Source organism: Balaenoptera physalus, assembly GCF_965194825.1.
Source record: "Balaenoptera physalus genome assembly, chromosome: 3".
Taxonomy (NCBI): Eukaryota; Metazoa; Chordata; class Mammalia; order Artiodactyla; family Balaenopteridae; genus Balaenoptera; species Balaenoptera physalus.
In genome coordinates, this window is record NC_138890.1 from 121,088,518 (window position 1) to 121,109,874 (window position 21,357).

At 41.7% G+C, this 21,357-nt stretch overlaps 1 protein-coding gene and 1 long non-coding RNA gene across 5 annotated transcripts in view; both read right to left on the reverse strand.

Moving 5' to 3' along the window:
- Positions 1 to 21,357, reverse strand: part of LOC309658619 — a 473,127-nt gene that overhangs the window by 41,622 nt on the left and 410,148 nt on the right. The window lies entirely within an intron of this gene.
- PTCD2 (pentatricopeptide repeat domain 2) overlaps positions 5,415 to 21,357 on the reverse strand; it is a 28,312-nt gene continuing 12,369 nt past the window's right edge. For 2 of the 4 annotated variants that reach the window (XM_082457344.1, XM_082457343.1), the window contains exons 7-10: positions 18,962 to 19,075; positions 17,250 to 17,324; positions 9,940 to 10,053; positions 5,415 to 6,374 (exon numbers count right to left, since the gene is read on the reverse strand). In XM_082457344.1, the coding sequence (XP_082313470.1) occupies positions 6,150 to 6,374; positions 9,940 to 10,053; positions 17,250 to 17,324; positions 18,962 to 19,075 (528 nt within the window). In that variant the 3' untranslated portion in view covers positions 5,415 to 6,149. Of the gene's footprint in view, positions 6,375 to 9,939; positions 10,054 to 17,249; positions 17,325 to 18,961; positions 19,076 to 19,096; positions 21,344 to 21,357 lie in introns of those variants that run through there. The other 2 variants (XM_082457345.1, XM_082457346.1) reach the window with 2 other exon arrangements.

A 21,357-nucleotide genomic window follows, 5' to 3' on the forward strand; every position in this document is an offset into this window, starting at 1 on the left:
AGACACTTGATATACTATAAGGTTCTGTAACAATACACGGCAACATACTTTCTGTGTCAAAATGAATGCCATAGACAACTGGTGCTATGCAAGACCAGAAAAGGTCCTCCTCTTATGTGTGTGTGTGTGTGCATGTGTGCACACGCACCACTTACTATCTATGCCCCCAGGCTAATCATTTATCCCAGTTGTGATCATGTGGTCATTTGCATTGTCATCCATTTAATGTCTGTTGCTCCTGTAGAATGCAAGCTCCATGAGAACAGAGGGCATTTTTAACCCCCTTGTTCTTAACGCCATGTTAATGAATAAAAAATATTTCAATCAGAATTACACCAATATCATTCAGTTTTTGTTCAGAAGATATTTTTGAGGTAATGCCGTTTAAGCCAGCTTAATTCTGTGATCCATTTTCTATGCAATACAAACCATTTCCTATGTAAAAATCTTTTGACTTTTACTTTTCTGAACTATTTCCATTGAGATCCATTCACAGTGATTTGGTTCACCACACATTTTTTATGCATAATGCATATCAAATTTTACTAATCATAGCTTGTTCCATTGTGAGTTTTTAAATGGCTACTTTATCTACTGAGTTTGATTTCCCCAAGTCAAATTTGTAGATAGAAGTGTTATAACGTAAATTTGAATCTTGGGTTAGTTTTGTCAAGCCCTGTGCTATTTTGCCATGTGTTTATATGGATATGTGTACAATCTGAAAACACTAAATAGATACACTTTTCACTGATCTTAAATCATAATGCCCTGGGACTCCTGATTCATTAAGTCCAGTGTAGGGGTTGGGGTGGGTTGACATCGGAGGGAGGGTCCTTATGAGTAGAGGCAAATGGCAGTGGCACAGAGCTCAGAAGTGGGTGCCAGCAGATACTGGCTCAGGAGTCCAGGGCCAAGGCCACGCTTCCCTGCTCTTCCCTCCTCACAGCAGAGACCAGAGAGGACCCAGAGATTGCAGCTGAAGCCTGAGCTTCCCATGCACATGAAGAAGCACAAGCTTCCTCTAACGCAGTGGTGAAAAGCACAGTCTCCAGACTAGCAACAGCAGCAGCTGAGAATGTATTAGAAATGCATTCTTGGGTCCTACCCCACATCTACGGATTCAGACACTCTGGAGCTGGGGCCCAGCCTTCTGGGTTTGAACAAGCTCTCCAGCTGACTCTCGTGCTTGCTAAAGTTTGACAACCACAGCTTTATCCCCAGCTGTCCTCGTGGCTATGAAAATGGGTAAGAGGAAGATATCCAGAAAGATCAAACATTTATCTAAAACAAAGCTTAAAAATATCCTTCAAGCAAGATCAAGTCTCCCATGAAATCCTCTCTTGGGTTCTCAATATAACCAGAAAATGAATAAGAAATTTTTGTTCACTTGCAAAGAAATAGAGAAATCTACAGTTTTGCCTACCTGAATTGTAGCAGATAAATCTTTACCTCCCCATTATAATTTCCCAGTGATATTCATTATGAATTAGTTCAAATTTGTATTAATTTCTTGGGTCATCATCAACAAAACTGTTAGCAAAAATGGCCCAGGGCTGGTCTCTTTCACTACCGAGTCTATTTTTGGCAGGATTTTGATCAATCTGTAATGAGTACTATCTACAGAAGCAAAGAGCAAATGACTAGGCCAAAAGGTCCTTAAGTTCATGGCAGGATAAAAATATTCTGCTTTGGGAAAGGGATATGGTCAGTCTTTACCCTGTGGCAACTTAAGGGCCTTTCATAGTGCCGTGTCCTTTGTAGATGCTCAATATGGAGTTGGTAAATGAATGAATGGAGAATCCATATGGGTTCTACAGCTTGAGAATGCCTTATGGAAGAGGTGACACGAGTTGGGTAGAAAAGGGTGGGTAGAGAAAGAGTGAGGGCATTTTATTTTATTTTATTCATTTATTTTCTTTTAAAATTTTTATTTATTTTTGGCTGTGGTGTTGGGTCTTCGTTTCTGTGCGAGGGCTTTCTCTAGTTGCGGCAAGCGGGGGCCACTCTTCATCGCGGTGCGCGGGCCTCTCACTATCGCGGCCTCTCTTGTTGCGGAGCACAGGCTCCAGACGCGCAGGCTCAGTAGTCGTGGCTCACGGGCCTAGTTGCTCCGCGGCATGTGGGATCTTCCCAGACCAGGGCTCGAACCCGTGTCCCCTGCATTGGCAGGCAGATTCTCAACCACTGCGCCACCAGGGAAGCCCGAGTGAGGGCATTTTAGGTGGGAGAAGACAAGGATACATACTGGGCTGAGCAAAAGCGTGGAGTGGGGTCTAAATGAGAAGTGTCTGGGACTGAGTGGATGGCATTGGAGAAGAAACGCTATTCACAGGGAGATCATGATGACGATTGTCATTACAGAATATAAATGAGGTAGTAGTTAAATGAGTACTCATCTGGTCATATGATTTTTTTTACCTCAATTTATTAACATAGTGTAACAAATAAGCAGATTTTCTAATTTTTGTCTAAACTCATATCCCTAGGACAAACCTTATTCACTTCTCTAAATGTATTTCTGAATTCTATTTACTTTTTTTAAAGTCTCGGTTTATTAGCAAAAATGACCTATAGTATTTGTATTTGTGTTTGTGTGTATGTATATAGTCTCATACAGCTGTGTGTTCATATTCTTTAAAAGTGTGATTTGGAAGTTATTTGAACTTTTTAAAATGAGTTTTTAAATTAATTTCTTTATGCTATGATATTATAATATATGCTATAATAGTCTATGAATTGAAAGATTGCTATACCGTGAATGACAAAGGTTCTCTGAGGGTTGTTTCAATTTACTCATAAAACTATTTGGTAATGGTGCTATTTTTAAAGATAGATTTTTAAATAAAAATAATATACTAGAAAAAAAAAATGAGTACTCGTCCTCTGATGCGTTCCCTACCGCGCTAGGTACAGGGCACACAGTGGAGAACAAGATAGATGTGGCACTATTTATTTAAATAGTATTTACTATTACTAATAGTAAATCTAGTAAAAAATGAAAACAGGCAACGACGGGAGTATGATAAGTGCGTTGATGAGTGAAGTACAGGGGGAGGTTGGTAGCTCCCCTAACCTGGGCTGGGATCCGGTGGATCCAGAAGTCTTCCCAGATGAAAAGATGTCTAAGTTACGACCCGAAAGATGTGTAGGAGGGAAGAAGAGGTGTGCAGTGGGATGGGGCTGGATGGGCAAACCGAGGGCCAGATTTGGAAAGGCCTTCTAAGCCGTGTTAGAGTCTGAGCTCTACCCAGAGGGATGTGAGGAGTCTTCAGGAGGTTTTAAACAGGGCAGAGGACGAATTTGGTTTGGAAACCTCACTCTGGCTTCAGTAGAGAGAAGAGCTTAAAGACAGATGATTGATGATGGTGACTTTAATTAGGGAAGTAACAATGGGAAAGGACAAGTTTAAAGAGCTTGCTGGAAAAAAATGATCTGTGGTGGCTTAAATCATGTCCATAAATTCTTTGACATCACCACCACTGAAAGGTGGAATGTCTGCTCCCTCCCTTGAGTCTGGATGGGCCTGTGACTTGAGTGGAAGTGATGCTATGCAACTTCTGAGACGAGGTCATGAAAGGTGACAAAGCTTCTGCCTGTCTGGGGACACTCACTCCCTAGTACCAGGTACTGTGCAGTCAGGGAGCCACGTGTGGACGTGCAGGCCCCAGCCGAGGTCCTAGCATCCAGTGCCAGAAGCATTAAGTGAAGAAGTCTTTGAGGTGACTGCCTGGCTGAGCCCAGTCTAATGAAATGATTGGTCTTGTTTTAAGCCACTAATTTCTGGAGTATTTTTGACACAGCAATAGATAAGCAGACCACTACCCTTCTATCACCCAATTAAGGAGATATCTTTTCGTCTCTTTTTCATACTGTGCTGTACTCACCATAATTTTTGGCTTCTGTAGCAACAGACATTTACACTAAGTGAAAACAATCTTCAAAGGCACATAGAGTTGGGGAGTAAGATGTTCTGTCCGTCAAATATTCTCATTAACAGAGTAAGTACACGCTTTAGGCAAATTACCGTAGAGTACATAGATGCTTTAGGCAAATTGTTGATTGCAGAGAAACACCATTTTTCAAAGAAACTGCCAAGTTTTAAAGAATGAAATGGTCACTATATACTGAGCATACTTTTTCTTTGATGGTGTTTTTCTTTGCCTTTAGAATCGTCTGTTATTTTGAGGTGAACGTTACGCACATTCATTACCTCATTAGTAAGTTGCCCCTCAGTAAGACTTCTGGGAACAGGTCAGAGAGCCTGGTTTTGCAGTCCGCAGAGAGCCACAGCCGGCAGCTGCTCAGAGCGGCAGGGCTTGGGAAGGTCATGGCTGCTATTTATTGCTCACGATCTTTTTTTTTTGCTAATGAATAGTTGTTAGCTAACAACCAAGGCCACATTCACCCAGGGCATAATAGCCGTTTGAATGCTCTCTGTGAACGCTGGAGAAGATAAAAGATAAGTTGAGGGACAGGATGCATGCCCTATTATTCCCTAAGACTTTGAAGGTAGAGAAATTTAAATCCTTTTTTTTTTTTCTTTTGCAAAACACCAGACACACATAAGATGCAATTAAGATTCTACGAGGCAGAGAATTTTCTTTAAATGAAGCTTATGCTTCACAGAGCATAGGCTAAAGAAATTCTTTTGATATTTCTGAACAGGAGGAAGAACTCATTTATTTATGTAATTCTTCGACTAGGTGCAAACACTCTGAATGCTACTGACGGTAATAACAACAGTTAATGTTCATATAGCATTTTCTTTGTGCCAGGTAGTGTTCAGCTTGCTTTGCCTTTATTACCTCATTCTGTCCACAGTAAGTCCACGAGGTGGTATTACTGTTATCCCTGTTGAACAGATGAGATGGAGGGGAGCCCATGGCCACACAGTAAGTCACGAGCTCTTAGTGCTTTATCTCTGAAGAGATTCTCCTGTTTCTTCTCTGAGGAGACGTCATGTGGTACAGTGGGAAGGGAATGAGACTAGGAATCTGGATTTTAATATCAGCTCCACCAATTTGGACAGGACATTTTCCTTGACCTGAGGAGGAGACTTAGAAGATTTCTCCTACTCTAGAACTTCTGGTTCTATGAATAACAGTAAAGTTAGAGTTATCTCCGGGTTTTGAAACAGCACTGAATAAGGAGTCTGCAGCACTCCAGGCAGACAGCTGGAAGCCTTCACCATCATGTGGGCCCTCAGAAAGAAAAGGCACAACCAACCCCCCAGGGGCTGGCCTTCAAACCATCAAGAGGCAGATCCTTACGAGGAAGCTCTGACCTGCTGTCATGACATATTTATTTATAAAAGATAAAACATCCAAAGAGAGAAAAGAGAAAATCATTAACAAACGAGACGAACTATAAGACCAAATATTTATGACCTATATAGAAAACTAAGGGATACAGAGAGCGTTAATGTGGTTTTTATTGGCATTTATTTTGAAAAGCACATGGAATGCCCATGACCAAAGTGGTAACCATTTAAATTTTGGCTTATTATCAGTTCTGAGAGTTAAATTCTGGTTTTGTTTGTTCTGCTGAGAAAACAACAAGTTTTCTCAGGAACCTTTTAATTTCTCTTATTTTTGAGAAAACTTGACCCTACTGAACCCTGAATGAAAATTTCAAATCAATATGGAGATTCACATAGGCACTATTATTTTACAGATGAAAAACTGAGGGCTTAAGTATCTTGTCTAGGGTCACAGGTAAATGATGACAGAAGCAGTGAGAAAATCCTGGGCTATTTCCCAGCATGGTAGAGTAGGGTTTCAGACCACTATTCCCCTGAAAATTAGCTGGCGGTGGCCACTTATAGTGAAATTCCTTCCTGTTAGTGCTCATTGGGTTCCCCTGGAGACCGTGACCATGTTCCTTCAAAGATCCTCAGCCCTTTACAAGGGGAAGCCTCCTTCCCACGGGAGCCCGAGCTTTCTGCTTGCCTGTATCTAGATCTTCCTGGTGCCACAACATATGAACGTCTCAAGGCAGCATGCCAGCACTCAGTGATCTTGGAAATTTAAGGAGACCAAGTGTTAGTATACTGTACACTGGAGTACGATGCCTGATTTCTTAGGAAGCCAATAATTCACTAGAAGCAGGCCCCCCTCCAACTCAGACCCACGGATGGTTTGAACCCAGGGTTACTCAGCCCACAGCGACTGGCTGAGCGGCTGGAAGGTCCGACGGCTGACTGTCCTCTTGTTTAGTAGCACCGTGTGGGATTTCCTGTCACTGGGGGTGTGGCAGAGCAGAGCATCCAAAGTGTACGTGGTGACCTGGCCATGTATGTGCAGTTTCTCATACAGCTCATCAAATGTGGCCAGAAGAGCGGGCACGTCCTGCACTTTTTCCCTCACTTTGACCAGCTGAAAGAAAAGCAAGAAGAGTAGATTGTTATATCTCTGCAAGATTTCTTCCTTGTTCTTTTTATCCTCCAAGAAGCAGAGATATAAATGCAAAAAAAAAAAAAAAAAAAAAGTGTGCACCTAAAGTGGTAAAAACCAGGGTACTGGGGCACACAGAGGTATAACTAACTATAAGGGATGCCATAAGCTATAAACAACATTCAAGATTAGTACTTAAAAATCATCCCTGGTATTTTATAAAAGGGGGGGTTCAAGTGGCGCATACTATACGATGAAACATACCAGGGAAAGGAGGTCAAACAGCATGGAATCAAGTGTGTCCAATTTAACGATCAGAGCAGGAGGCAGGGTCGAATGACGTGGGGCTTTCTAGCTCATGGTAAGTTTTTTGGAATTTATTCTAAAAGCCATCAGAAGGTCCAAACTGGGACATGATCTGATTTAGATTTAAAAAGCTGTGTGGAGAACTGGAGGGTACAAGAATGTGGAGACTAATCCAGGGGCCCCCATCATAGGCCAGATGAGAACAGGTGATGGTTTAGACTGGGAAAGGTATAGAAAAGATGGAGAAGTAGATATATATGAAGTATATTTTGGAGATTAAACTGAAAGGATTTATTGTCGAAGGGGAGAGGAAAAGGGAGGCATCGAAGACATCTTCGCAATTTGGGCTTTAGTAACCTGGAGATGGGGGATGTCATTAACTGAGATGGGGAAGATGGCAGGATGAGATTTGGAGAGGGAAAATCAAGAGTTCTGTTTTGGACAAGATTGAGATGTCTGTGAAACATCTAGGCAGACATGTCCAGAGGTTACTGGCTACACAATTATGAGGCATGGGGGCGAGGTCTAGACCAGGGGTATAAATATTAGCATCACAAGTATATGAATGGTATTTAATTCTACAAAAATGAGTGAGCTCAAAATTAGAGTGTGAATGTGAGTCTATCACATATACACAGGTTGTGTAATATAGCACAAACCTGCACACCTTCTTTTCAAACAAGGGCTCCCCACTGAACCTTCAGGTAAAGTTTAAACACTTCTAACATTCTTAAAAAGAATAGCTTGTTCAGTCCTCATGTTCAGGGTGAGATGCAGCAGCATATGGCTTTCAAAAGAAGCAAAGCAGGTGAGCCAAGCTGGAGGTAACCTTGCTCTCACTGCAGATACTACCTCAGTTCTTTTTTTTCTTTTTTCTTTCTTTTTTTAACTATCTCAGTTCTCTTAAATCACTACAAAAATAAATATTAAATGGTATCACTAGGACCATCCTACAATTGAAGCAGAAAACAGTTGGTACGACATTGTTTGTTAATTAAGTTTTAAAAAAGAAGTCAATAAGGAAACAGTTCACGCTGGAGTGGTTTTCGTCACGGTGCTGCAGAAAAGTCCGCAGTTCTTTTCACCATTCCTCTAGTGGCACAACAGCACCTTCTCGCCACAAAAACACGTCCAGTAACTGGTGGCATAAACACTAAATAGAGCATTTGTAAAATGCAGAGTTTTACAACATAAGACTCCACATGCAATCTCACAAAGATATTTAGAACTAGCTCAAAAGCTGCTGGAGTTTTAGGGATCAGTTCACTTCTCAACAAGCAGTTCCCCGAGTAGCCTCCCAGCAACCAGGGGATATCACTGAGCTAGAGGGTGAGCTTTCTAAGTAAATCAGCCTTATAGGCTTTGCGGGGGAGAATCAGATAAAAACAATGAGTATTTTTCAGTGTGAAGTTTGGATGCTTTAGTCGTATAATTCAGGCAACATATTGATGGGCCAGGTCTAAGGAAGGATCAACATCAGTGCTAGCGAGAAAGCAGAAGTTGTGTCAGTGCCGCACACACATGCACATGATTGTGTGTTTTAAAACCAGTTTACGTTTCTAGTTCCCCTACTTTTCTAAACACACTCCCAAAAGGTTTAGGTCGGTCACAACCTACACAGAGCTAAGACCTCAAATAGAAAGAAGCTTTAAATTTAATCATAACCAGTTAGTTTCCCGACAAGCTCCCTTTGCCAGCCTTCAGGTGGGAGTGAGGAATGGGACAGGGCTGGGAAAGCCACAGTGTGGCAGAGGTGGAGAGCTGCCACCTGCCCTCTGCTGCCAACCTGCCATCTCAGGTGCTAGCCGGAACCCAGCTGGGACTGTGCTACCAAAGGCCAGGGGAAAGGGAAAAAAGCTGGGGGAGGACCAACAACCAGGCCCCTTGGTTAGTCAAAATGACAATACCAGTATCATTACTAACAATATGATCACTGCCAATAATTTATGATTTCCTCACCGTCTGTTTTCCCCGTAGGCTATATATGACTAGCGATGTACAAATTACTAAATTTCGAATGACTTACAATAATTCCTCTTTATGTGCTTAAGCCATCAGTATGACACAAGGTTCATTTGTTTCATTTTGCTTTCAATTTTTAGAAATTGCTTCTTTCTCTTCATTTTTATTTAATTTTATTTTATAATTTTGCAAAGCATTTATATGGTTCCATTAGTTGGTCTATTCAGGAGCTAAAACCACAGTTCTAATTAGAAAAGCTTTAATATGGTTTCATATCCGGCAGGGCTACCACCTCTTCTTTCACAGAGTTTTCCCAGCTATCCTTGCTAGTTTGCTCTTTCTACTAAACCTTAACTACAGAAAAAAACCTAATGGTATTTTTATTGAAATGTTACATTATCACATTAACTTGGGCAGAACTGACTTTATGAGGTTGAGTCTTCCTATCTAAACACCTAGCAGGTCTTTTTTTTTTAACATCTTTGTTGGAGTATAATTGCTTTACAATGGTGTGTTAGTTTCTGCTGTGTAACAAAGTGACTCATCTATACATATACATACATCCCCATATCTCCTCCCTCTTGCGTCTCCCTCCCACCCTCCCTATCCCACCCCTCTAGGCCGTATGTCTTTTTACTTGTTTAGGTAGGGGAGATTTTCTTTCTGTTAAGATGAGAGATGCTATAGCCTACTGTCTGCCTATGGGGATGACCCACAGGGAAGGCGAGCAATAGGCATGATGTTCAAAAGAAGGTGACACAACTTCTGGGCTGACGCCCTGGGCTGGCCGGGGCTGGGGCTGGGCTCCCAGGCTCTAGAGAGGTGCCTGCAGTCACCACGGCTTCAGGAGGGAAGGCTGAGCAGAGAGAGCGAGCGGCAAGGAGGCTGTCGGTGCGGCAGCGGTTCTCCTCTAATTGCTTCTGTTTCCTCTGTGAAACAGGAGGCAAGGTCATCAACTGAGAGTGAGGAGTGGGTAGAAGGAATTGGATGCTTAAGGAGAAAGGAAAAAGAAAAGAAAGAGGGCCAACACCCATGAAGACAGTGTGGGGAAAAGAACAATGTAAAAGGAACAAGTTTTGCTAGAATTTCAGAGGATATATTGTGTTAGAGGAAAAAAGTCTGCACCCACACATAGAAATCTAGCAACAGGAACAACAGAGAGGTTGCCGGAGTGGACAGTCTCTTTAAAGAGGTGGCCTACAGGATTAAGGTATCAAGTGGACAGTTTAAAGAGTGTTCTTGCACCTTTATAGGATTTCTGTGGAAACCGCCTACTCACCACTTCTTCTGAGAACACATGTTTTTTCACAAATCTTGATAGATTTCCCTCTGTAGCATCCTTTAGTATATCTATTAGGGTTTTCAACATATTTGACTGGATATGGATCATAAGCTGAATAAAAAGAAGAAACAAGAAAAACAAGATTGAGCTAGTAATCAACACTGAGAAATGTATCCTATGAGATAAGCCTACATTTATAGGCATCTACCCTGCTTTCATGCCGTTTCCTAATTCATTTGCTTGCTCAAGTTCAAAGGTGCTTTGAATGAATGCCCACCAGCCAAAACTTGTTTTCCAATAGCTAATCAAAACACCACAACTTCAAAACTTGCTAAAAGGCAGAAACAGAGAGAACATGGATTTTGGAGTCTGACATACCTGGGTCAGAGTCTTGGCACTGGCAATTACAGCTAAGTGACTCTGGCCAGGTATTTGATCTCTTTCAATATCTTTATTTGTGAAATGAGGAAAATACCTTTACATCTCACATTTTGAATTATTGTGAACATTAAATGAAATATCAGCACGCAGGAGGTACTCAATGAACATTACTATTAGATTCTTCTTCCCTAATTCCTCTAGGTTCAGAGGATATGACAATCAGACAATCTCATAAGACTGGCTCTGGGTCAAAAGATACCTTTATCTTTTTATTTTATTTTTTTGGTTAGGAAATCGCAGGCATACAGATTGTTCAAGTATAAAGTGGAAGCTGGTTAAAGTCTTAATGAGGCACTCCTATTTATACTATAGCTATCAAAACTGGGTGCTTATACTTGGCTTTCAAAATGATACCACTAGCTACCTTCCATCAGATACAGTTAACATAAGGAAAAAAAAGAACACATTTCCCCCTCACCCCAATTACCAGTGTTCACTAGTCTAATTTGAAAAATACAGCAAAGTTTAAAGAAAATGAGAATAACTCAGAATTCACCAACTAATGTTAACCATTGTTTACAATCTCATGTATTATCTTCCAAATATATTAATGCCCCCCACCCCCCAACTTGATTCTGCTTTTTGGTCAATTATTATAAAATGAACATTTTCTCATAGCATCAAGAAGTTTTAGGAAAAAATAAAACCTCATTTTTAATGATGAATGCATAGCAATCCATCATATAAATCAAATAAAGCAATACCATACTTTTTTATATCAATAAATGTCATACATTTAAAAAAAATCGTTACTTTCTTAGACTTGATTCCCAGAAGTGAAATTACAAAATCGAAGGGTATAAACATTTTTAAGCCTCTTGATCTTTAGGAAAGATAGTTTTTCTGGGAGAGAGATTCCTTTTTTATTCCAAACCAGCTGAGTCCTCTTAAGAGTCCATTTTATAACATTGTGTGTTTGTTGAGCAGCTGAGCGGGATGAGGGGTTATCTTTGGTCCTGAAGAACAGAATGCAGTGACCCCAAGTAGCCTAACTCCAAAAGACCTGATCTAAGTTGAGTGTTCTAGAGCCCAGGCAAAACCCTTTGTAGGGAGAGAACATTCCGTGGGTCTCTCACAGTCAGGCAGAAGCACTGACTGTCTTTAGTCCCGACTGTATTTTCAAGGACGTTTGTACAGCCAGCAGCCTGGGAAGACGGTCAGTGTCTCATCCAAAGCAGAGGGCAGGTATGCTTACTGTCCAATTTAAGAGATTTGGGTTCCCCAAGTTCACAGTTCCTCTCTTAAAATATAATCCCCTGTGTGTGCAAGAAGCATATAGACCTCTTCATGTCGCTCTGTGGGAACTGGGCTCAAGAAACTGCTGCAAAAATGCTAATCCGCTGGCTACTGCTATTGCTGTGAGTAATAAACCGTCCTTCTTCTCTCGGTGTCTCGTGTTCTCTACCAGCATCCACAGAACTGTGGCAGGTTAACTCGTTAGCTCGGAAGTGGGGTAACATCTCCAAGTCTTAATAGTTCTTAACAGTTTTGTTAGTAAAAACCAATCCCAATTTGGTTGGCAGTGTTCTGTCCTATCAAGGGCAAGGAGAAGTCTACCTTGTTGATGCCACATCTGCAATGCCTGGCACCGAGTAGACCCTCAACAATGAGAAATGAGAAAGGGAGTGAAGGTCCCCTAGCAATTTACAGGGATAAACCTCCTGGAGCTCATGCTAGAAACTATTAATGATGTGCTTCTGAAAGATTTCAACTTTTCTTCCTAATTTTTCCCAGTTTCTCTCCTGCCTCCAGCAACTAACTCTGACTCAGTGGGGATTTCAAGAGTAAGGTTCAATACCTTGAACTATACTGCTGAAGGGCAACATGGATGAGGCAGTTACTGATGAAAGGCAAAGAAACAATTTAAAGCTAGGAGCTTGTCTCAAACTGAAGTCTCAGGGTACAATTAGGAAAGCTAAATCAGGGTACAGTGCATTGCTTCCATCTTACAGACTTCAAACAAAAGGCTACGAAAATTGAATTAGCAAGGAGCAGGGGGAATTTTCGTTAAGAAAAACTAGTCAAAGAACACATACTTACCACCCCTCTGATTTTCTGAGACCTCAAGAAATGTGTCACTGGACACCTTTGACCAAAAAAGGGAACAGAAGCCCTGAACATGCAAACATTTGCATTTCTTTTCAAGTTTGCTATATTTGAAGTAGAATAGTGTGGTAGAGACTGCTAATTTTCTAACCAATATCCACTTTTCCCTTCTATTTTCTGATAACAGAGCTCCCTAACTTTAACTGATGCTGTCATGTACGGAACTCAAAAACTGTATTTCTCAGGTTTGTCTGCAACTAGATGTGGTCATGGGATTAAGCTCTCACCATTAACATGTAAGTACAAGTTGTTGGGTGAGACATTTGGGAAAGCATTCTTAAAAGGGACCAACTTCTTTGTCCTCCTACATTCTCCTACTTCTTGCTGGAATAGATGTAATGGATAGAAGTCACGTGCTTAGGATAGTGGTATGGAAATACAAGAGGCCAGGTCCCTGATGACAGTACGGAATGTCATACCAGACCTAGACTGACCACCTCTGGTTTTCTACTTGGAAGAAAAAGAAATCCTCTAATTTGTATAGACTCTTGTATTTTTAGAGTCTGCATTGCTTCCAACCAAATGCAATTCTTAAACATATAGGTGAGATGCTGCCACAAAGGGATTTATGAGAAATAATAAGTGCTGTCTCCTTTCCTACCAGTGTGGCCTAGGACTTCCCAGCATGAGCTAGAACTTTAGGGTGGCCTTAGTGAGAAGGAGAAACAAACATTAAAACATTTACCTGTGTTAACAAATAAATGATAAAAGCAGCGAAACTCACCACTTGTCAGTTCCCCTGTAAGGTAATTCAATTCCAAAATGGGTCTAGATTTCTAGAGAAATGATTAGAATTCAAATAAAATCAGTGGAAAACTACCCTTTGTTGGCCTCTGCTACTATCAGACATATTTGAGAAGTGGAAATTAGTCCTCTTATATTAAGCAGCGATGCTAAATAAAGAGGGGGCTATAGTTCTTCTGCGATGGATGGGTTTAAATTGAGACTCAAAGGGCAGAGTCAACACGCCCACGCCTCGATGAGATCATGTGCTCAACCAGTTCAGTGTGGAGCGAGCATGAGCCAGGAAACGGGGAGCCAGGCCCTCTGGGTCGTATCAGCAGCAGGAGCAATTTCAGTGAAAAGAAAATTAAGTTGAGGGGAAAAATTAGGTAAGTTCATATTCCAACTGGCAGCAAGAAAAGATTTTAGTGTCAGGCGTTAATTTTTAAAGTAGATCAGAAAAAAACTTCATTTATTTCTGCTGATACTGACTGAACAGACTCTATTCAGCCTACTTGTTAGGTTTCCATTTCTGAATAATTAACAAATTGCCCTTAAGGATTCTAAGCAGACGACTCAGCCTTGGAGAAGCTAGGGCCCAGAATTAAATTATTTTTTAAAACCCTGCTCTAATAACAGAGACCCAGAATCTGAAAGATTATTAAACCTGAGAATGGCAACCAGCTCTTTTTCACCATTCCCGAGGAAGGAAGAAGAAACAGGCTTGTATTGAAATATGAGAAATTTAGATTGGACATTTGCAAGAATTGCCTGAGTGAAAATTTTTAAACAATAAAACAATCTTGTACTTCCCTGGTGGCGCAGTGGTTAAGAATCTGCCTGCCAATGCAGGAGACACAGGTTTGAGCCCTGGTCCGGGAAGATCCCACATGCTGCGGAACAACTAAGCCCGTGCACTAAAACTACTGAGCCTGTGCTCTAGAGCCTGTGAGCCACAACTACTGAGCCCTCGTGCCACAACTACTGAAGCCCGCGCACCTAGAGCCCATGCTCCGCTACAAGAGAAGCCACTGCAATGAGAAGCCCGCGCACCACAACGAAGAGTAGCCCCCACTCGCTGCAACTAGGGAAAGCCCGCGCGCAGCAACGAAGACCCAACGCAGCCAAAAATAAATAAATTAAAAAAACAAACAAACAAACAAAAACAATCTTTACCAATCTTTAAGTTTCTGGACAGTGGATAATTCTGCGACCCAGTTCATGGAGGGGATGGTTCATATTCAAGATCAATTCAAGGATCCTTACATAGCGCTTGCCAGAAACATGCCCATTCATTCGACCATGCTGATCGGCCGTCTCCCCGCCCCCCAACCCAGCTCTCCCAGGAGAAGCTGTTCCCGCTGCCAGGACTGAATAGCCGAGGGATCTAAATGCAAGGGCATGGAGCGTGTGCACTAAGGGCAGGTTCGTTTTCTGACATGCAGTCCTGTGTTCCTTTCACCATCCCGGAGAAGCGGTTAGCGCCAGTCCTAGAAAAAAGATGCACGACGCTAATCTCTGTAGGTCTGGAGTGGTGGGGAAACCCTAGGCTTTGTATGTAGTCAGACAGATTTGATTGTGTTAAAACTTTGACTCTGCTATTTAATTAGCTGTGAGAACCTGGGTAGTTTACTTACCCTTTGAATCTTCATTTTCCACATGTATAATATGGAGAAATACTGTTCTGACAGTGTTGTATAAAATAAACTGACAAATGTAAGTATCTAGCGTGGTACCTTAGCTAAAATAAACTGAAACCCTGCCGATCTCACTCTCTTCCATTTCTTATCAACCCTTATTGATCCCCCCACGCCCACTTCAACTCTAGGAAAAGCGACTAATGACCCACATAAAACTCCTCTCACACACTCTCCTGTGTTTCTTTCCCACCTGATGCTATGAACCACCTGGAATCCTAGCAATTCTCCTGCTATCCAGTCATGAAATGAATGCATCTGCAGGCCACTCTCTCAGAAGCAGATAAATATATTAATACTTAGAGACACTGAGCTGTCCACATCCAGTAGGAAGCTGAGAAGAAGAAAAAATAACATATGCGTCTGCTGGAAGACCAGGATTCCTAGTCTGTTTGGCTTACTGGCTCAAATGACCTGGACTTCTGGACTCTGGACCTTTGCCACCTTGGCCTCCTTCAGCTGAGAGCTTTTCAGGCTGACCTGCAGTTTCTGTTCAGGTGCCCAGTCTTGGGCCAGGGGCTGCCTGCAGGAGGCCATGGCACATAGGGCTATCAGCTCGCTTGGGTATCGATCCACTGGTACGATTCCTTCCCTGTCTTTTTCTGATGCTTCCTCTGCCTCACCATTAATGCCATAAAAACTCATTTCTGGGACCTCTTACCTCCCTTTTTTGTGGCATTCATCAGTTTATAGCAGATTCATTACCAGGTTTTACAGATATGTTCTTAACTGACAGCTTTGACACTCATCCCCAGGCTCCTGCCCTTTGCCAACTACAAGATCTCTTTTTGGGTATTTTTCGTATATTTAGTCTCTTCCCTTCCAAACCCACCTCTTTCCCTTTTTTCCCCCCAGGTTCTCTACTAATCACTGTCTCCATCTTTCTGGTTCCCTAGGCTCATCTTTCCCTCCTGTGTAAGCATTTTGAAAAGTAAATACGAGGTCAAATATAAGGTATTCTTATCTCAGACTTCTTGCTGGAACTTGTTCCCCAGAATTTACCATAAAGGCTTATCTTAGTCCTTCTCTTGAAAAGTCATCTGGGCACTGGTCTGGGGGTGACATTTGAGGATAATTATGGGCAGAACTGAAAACCATGGGAGCTTGCAGTTATGCCCAATTCCTGTTCATGGGTTCTAGGATTTGTTAGAAATAAATAATCCTTTTTATTTAACATATTTCATTTTAAATAAATACTACTGGTATTAGCAAGCATCACTGAACACTGATTACATGCCAGGCACTAACTGTGCTGTTTTAACTAACGACTTTATATGCATTATTCTTTCAATTCTCCTAATGAAAGAATGGTACTATTACTATTGCTACTTCAGATGAAAGGAAAATGGGGTGGTAGAGGTTAAGTAACTTTGCCTAAGGACTCAGAACTAGGAAGAGAACTAGCAAACTAACTAGCAAGGTAGACCCCTCAGCAAAGCTCATCTCCCAACAGAGAATGCCCTTTCACCTCCATGCCTGCAGTCCCACAGCCCTGTCCTCCTTCAGAACACTGCTCAACAATATTCTTCTCCCCCGTCCTCCTCCGTTAGCGCCTGCTGGCCAGCCTGGAATACAGCACTGGCTAAGACCCGCTATCCCAGTTCATGTCATGCTGGTGTTTACACATTTCGGTTCTTCAGACAATGTTTTCCTCATCTTGACCCCTTGATGTTTCAGGAGACTGTAAGCTCCTGGACGCTAGGGGCTTTCTTTTCAACTCCCCACAACACACGTACTCAGCATACAAGCAGGGCCTCAGCAGGGCCTGGCTGAGTGGGGGCTGTGATGTCGTTAATGACAGGAGAGTCTCTTAGGCTTTTCATTGCCCCAGGAAGGCGCAGACGACTCACTGCTCACTGAAAAGGCGGGCCACGGCAGGCTGGCAACAAAGTAAGAATGAAAATGGCTAGCACTTACTGAGCGCTTACCAGGTTAGGTGCCACCTTGTGCCGTAGGTGTACTGACTCCGTGAGTCAGGTGCCACGGATAGGATGTCATCAGCACGCAGGCTCTTCCTAAGTCTCAGTGGAGAGACTGCAGAGTCCATCTCCCTTCTCTAAATCGACAGGCTTCTGTAGTCATGTGTTACACCTGCAGCATTTAGCCACCTCTTATATCTGAGCATATCTGTGTTTCCCACCTATTTATACACTCCTGGAAGCACGTATTGACTCCTCTCATAGGGCTCCATTATAACTTTCACACAGTCATCAATAAATGAATGGAATGGATGAAGACCTTGGGAGATCAAAAGTCATTTGTTGTACACAGACAAAAAAAATCTAGACTTCATTTTATTACATTTCAAGCCTTACTTTAAACCATAAAGAAGTCACTTACATTTAAATTAGTGCAGATTATGCTTTCTGGCTTCATGATTTGAGAAAAAATGGATATAGCTTTTTCCAGCTGGTTCTAGAAGGAAGAAAAACAAGTCATACCCCTAAGGCATATCAACATTACTCTGCTATCATAAAGATCATTTAAAGATGTCAGGATAGTCCTATTCATGGTGCCCCAGGGTTTTGAAGTCCACAAAGAAAAAAAGTTTTTTGGTAATCAAAAATGAACATTCTATAAAGTGTTTCCTACAGTGGCATATTACTGAATGTTTTAACAACCTGCCTGAGTTCCACGTTTTAAGATGGAGGCATAAAGTTGGCATTTCCCCTTCTCTCACTGGAATGAGCTTTCAAAAAAAATCAAGGTTGAGAAATAGAAATGTGCACCCATCTTTGACATAATTAGAACATAGCAGAAACCTCAAACCACAGAAGAAATTTGCATTGCCAGAAACACTGGAGATGGAGCAGACGTGAGTTCCAGACAAAGCAGTAAGAGGAGGACATTGCCGCATATCTCAGAAGGGGTGCACAAAGTAGTTCTCCAAGGTGAGGGCACGGCCTGAAGTACTAAATCCCTGTTTACAATGATGATAATAGAGTTTAGGACTAGTAATGAGGTCGTTGGATCCTTTTGGTGGCAGAGGTGAGGTTAATCAAGAATTTACACAGATCAGCCATACTTGCAGGAAACAATATGTCACTTATAGCAGCAGCAGAGAAGAGACTTTTCATTGAAAATCACCTCCATGCCTACTCCCATTGGCCAGGAAGAAATAGAGCCAATGCGTATTTGTAGACAAAACTCAGAAATAAAGAAAATTCCTGCTAGCCTAGAACATGGCAACGTGGCGCTATTCTCTTCTGACATGAATCTTCTACAAATGGCTGGTCTAAGCATCTTTCAATGATGAATAACCTAAAAAGAACCAGCATGTAAACTATATAAAGACATTATGAGGAAAAAAGAAAAAAAGGATTACAGCAAGGAAAAAAAAAAAAAAAGAAAAGAATTGGCAGATGAAGAACTCCCAAAGGAAAAATGTTTCCATGGATATAAGGGACAGAAAAGAGAAAAACTAACAAGATCAAGTCACTCAGAAGTGGAAAAAAAAAAAAAAATTCAGGCAGGCCTCAGATTTCTCCATAGCAACATTCCATACTAGAAGACAGAAAAACAATGCCGAAGAAAACCTCAAGTAAAGCAAATATCACCTCACAATTTTATATCTGGCCAAACTGTAGTTCAGGTTTAAAAAAAAAAAAAAAAAAAAGGGCAAATAATTTTAAATACCAAGAACTCAAGGAGTACTGTTCCCCTGAGGAATTTACCAGAACACACTTTGGAGAGCCTTAAATTAAAACCATTCCCTGAGCACGTTACATAGTAAACGAATCATTTGAAATTTCCACTTTAATTACTTGAGAAATTTCTCTGAGTACAGCCTCCCTCATTGATTTTCCATAGGATCCTGGCCAGCCCCGTGTAAACAGCAGTGCACGTTAGGCCCTCAACTGTAAATGAAAACATTCTTTGGAGACAGGGGTATAGATGTAGGTTGCCATGGCACCAAAGGCATTGGTCTCTTTATGGGGACTTTTTCTTTATGACAGAGTCAGAGGAAAAAAGATAAAATAAAAGCAAGAACAAATGAAAGTAGTAAAGTCTTGCCTACTCCTAATTCACTTATGTGCACCCCAAAGCCTTACCTGATTCAGAGCTAATGCCACTGCAAAACAGGATGCTCTCCTGGAGAGGATTTCTCCTTTGATGAGGGCTTCTTCTCTTAACGTGGTACAGATTGTAAAAGATTCAGGGCTATTCTGGGGGAAGACAGGATTGCTCAATAAATAAATGTCACAAACCTTTAGGGTAATAAGATGATTAATGGTGCCCAGTGTTTCAGATTTCCTTTTGGAAGAATTTCCTGGAGCCTATCTCAAGCCACTTAAAAGATTAAGCTCCATATAGAGACTATTTGCAAATAGACTCAGTTATCTATATATTAGCAGCTCAAATCTTAAATGAACTTTATTTTTAGCTCTTTGTCGGTTTTCTGACTTGGGGCAGCTTTACCCACAAACATACAGGTCTCTTTTCATCCAGGCAGGCTGGTTTCAAGACATAGGTACCATAACATACACGGGTGAAGAGTCAGCCTGCTACTACCGTATTAAATGATAACAGTAAAGCTTAGCAACACCACAGAACTTTTCCTTAGGGGGTTTCCAATCTGAAAATATCCATGTTAAGTCAAATGTTTGAAAACATGAAAACATATTTGAATGGAGATCATGAAAGAATCCCACAAAACCAGATGCCTTAAAAAAATAACCAAACAAAAAAACCCCACACACACCAGGAAGATGAGTGATATACAAAGTAGCAGACAGCAGCGGTAAGACAGAATTCTCTTCCTTTGTCTATGTTGTAGGTGGGTTAGGTTTACGAGAGCAGCATTAGTTCTGTACCTGTGTGTGTCTGTCATGGCGTGATTCATAACTCAAATCCTAAAGGAAAAGCTGAATTTAATGAGAGGGGACAGTTCCCAGAATTGGCTTGGAATTTGTAACAGCTGACCAGTTCAATTTTTCAACTGCAGTCTCTACTGAGTGAAACAAGTTATTTTGAACACAATATAGGGCAGTGGTCCCCACCCTTTTTGGCACCAAGGACAGGTTTCGTGGAAGACAGCTGTTCCATGGAGCCGGGGGTGGGGGGATGGGTCAGGCGGTAATGCGAGCAATGGGGAGCGGTGGGGAGTGGCAGGTGAAGCTTCGCTTGTTTGCCCACCGCTCACCTCTTGCTGTGCGGCCCGGTTCCTAACAGGCCGCGGACTGCCACCGGTCCGCAGCCTGGGGGTTGGGGACCCCTGATATAGGGAAGAAAAGTCCTCTGGCCCTTTGTAAGTAGTAGAGTTAAATTCTCTCCACTTCAGTATACGCTCAGGGAGACATCTCTAAGAAGGTCAGGAAACTGTGTATCACAGTGCTGAAGAACTGATGCTCAAGTGTGTGTCATGTTGGCCTCTGTTGGCCAGAATCATAAAGTGGCGGGATTGGAAAGGATCATCTAGTAATCCAGCGGTCAGCAAACTACGACCCTGGGGCCAAAGCCAGCCTATGGCTAAAAATGGTTCTTAGATTTTTAAAGATCTGTAAAAACAAAAACAAAGAAGATGTGACTAGGACCGTAAGTGGCAGAGACTGTATGTGGCCCCCAAAGCCTAAAATATTAACTATCTGGCCTTTTACAGAAAAAGCTTGCTGGCTCCTGAATCCAAACGCTTCATTTCACAAATGAGGTAAGTGACCACTTCAAAGCCAGTTCATGTTAAAGTTGAGACTAGACTCCACATCTCTCAATTTCCAAGTTGGTTTCTTTCCCCTGTAACCCAACTGCCACTCTTGTTTTGGAAAATTGGTATCGCTACGCTTTTCAGGGAAATTTTTCAATAGCCATGTTCTACCTTACTTAGTGTTCCTTCATTTTCAGTAATAAAAAGGTTTTGTTAAGTTTCCAGTGTTAAAATGGCATGAATGTGTACAGTAATGCATGGAATCTTGGTCACTGTACTATTTCAGTTACCATTTATGCGTTCAGTAAGTAATAAAGAAATAGTCTATGTGCAAGAAACAATCCTGATACAGTAATGAGACAGGGATTTATAAGTCATGCTCTCTATTCTCAAAGAACTCATTTTAATGTCACATACATTTATTAAAGATCACTTGTGACCAGACACTGTTAGGTGATGGCAAATAAAGATGCCTCAAGGAGTCTACCCTCTAGTGGGGAGGATGAAATGTGCATCCACTTAGTAGATCGGGCAGTGTTATAAGTGCCATGTCTGTGAATACAAATAGATCACAATCAAGGGATACTGAAGGACAGAGAGAGCACTTCCAACTTAGGTGATCACAGAAGAATTCACAGATGAGGACAAAGTAGCCCTTGAGTTCACCAGTGAAGGATGCTAAGGCTTCCATGGGAGAGGGCCACAGAGAAGACTGGTTTCGTGAGGTCCAGCATGAGAAAGAGGCCTCTAAAGCAGAGTCTGAACCCAGCATGCTGTTTCTTGTTCTCATTATCTACACAAATGCCA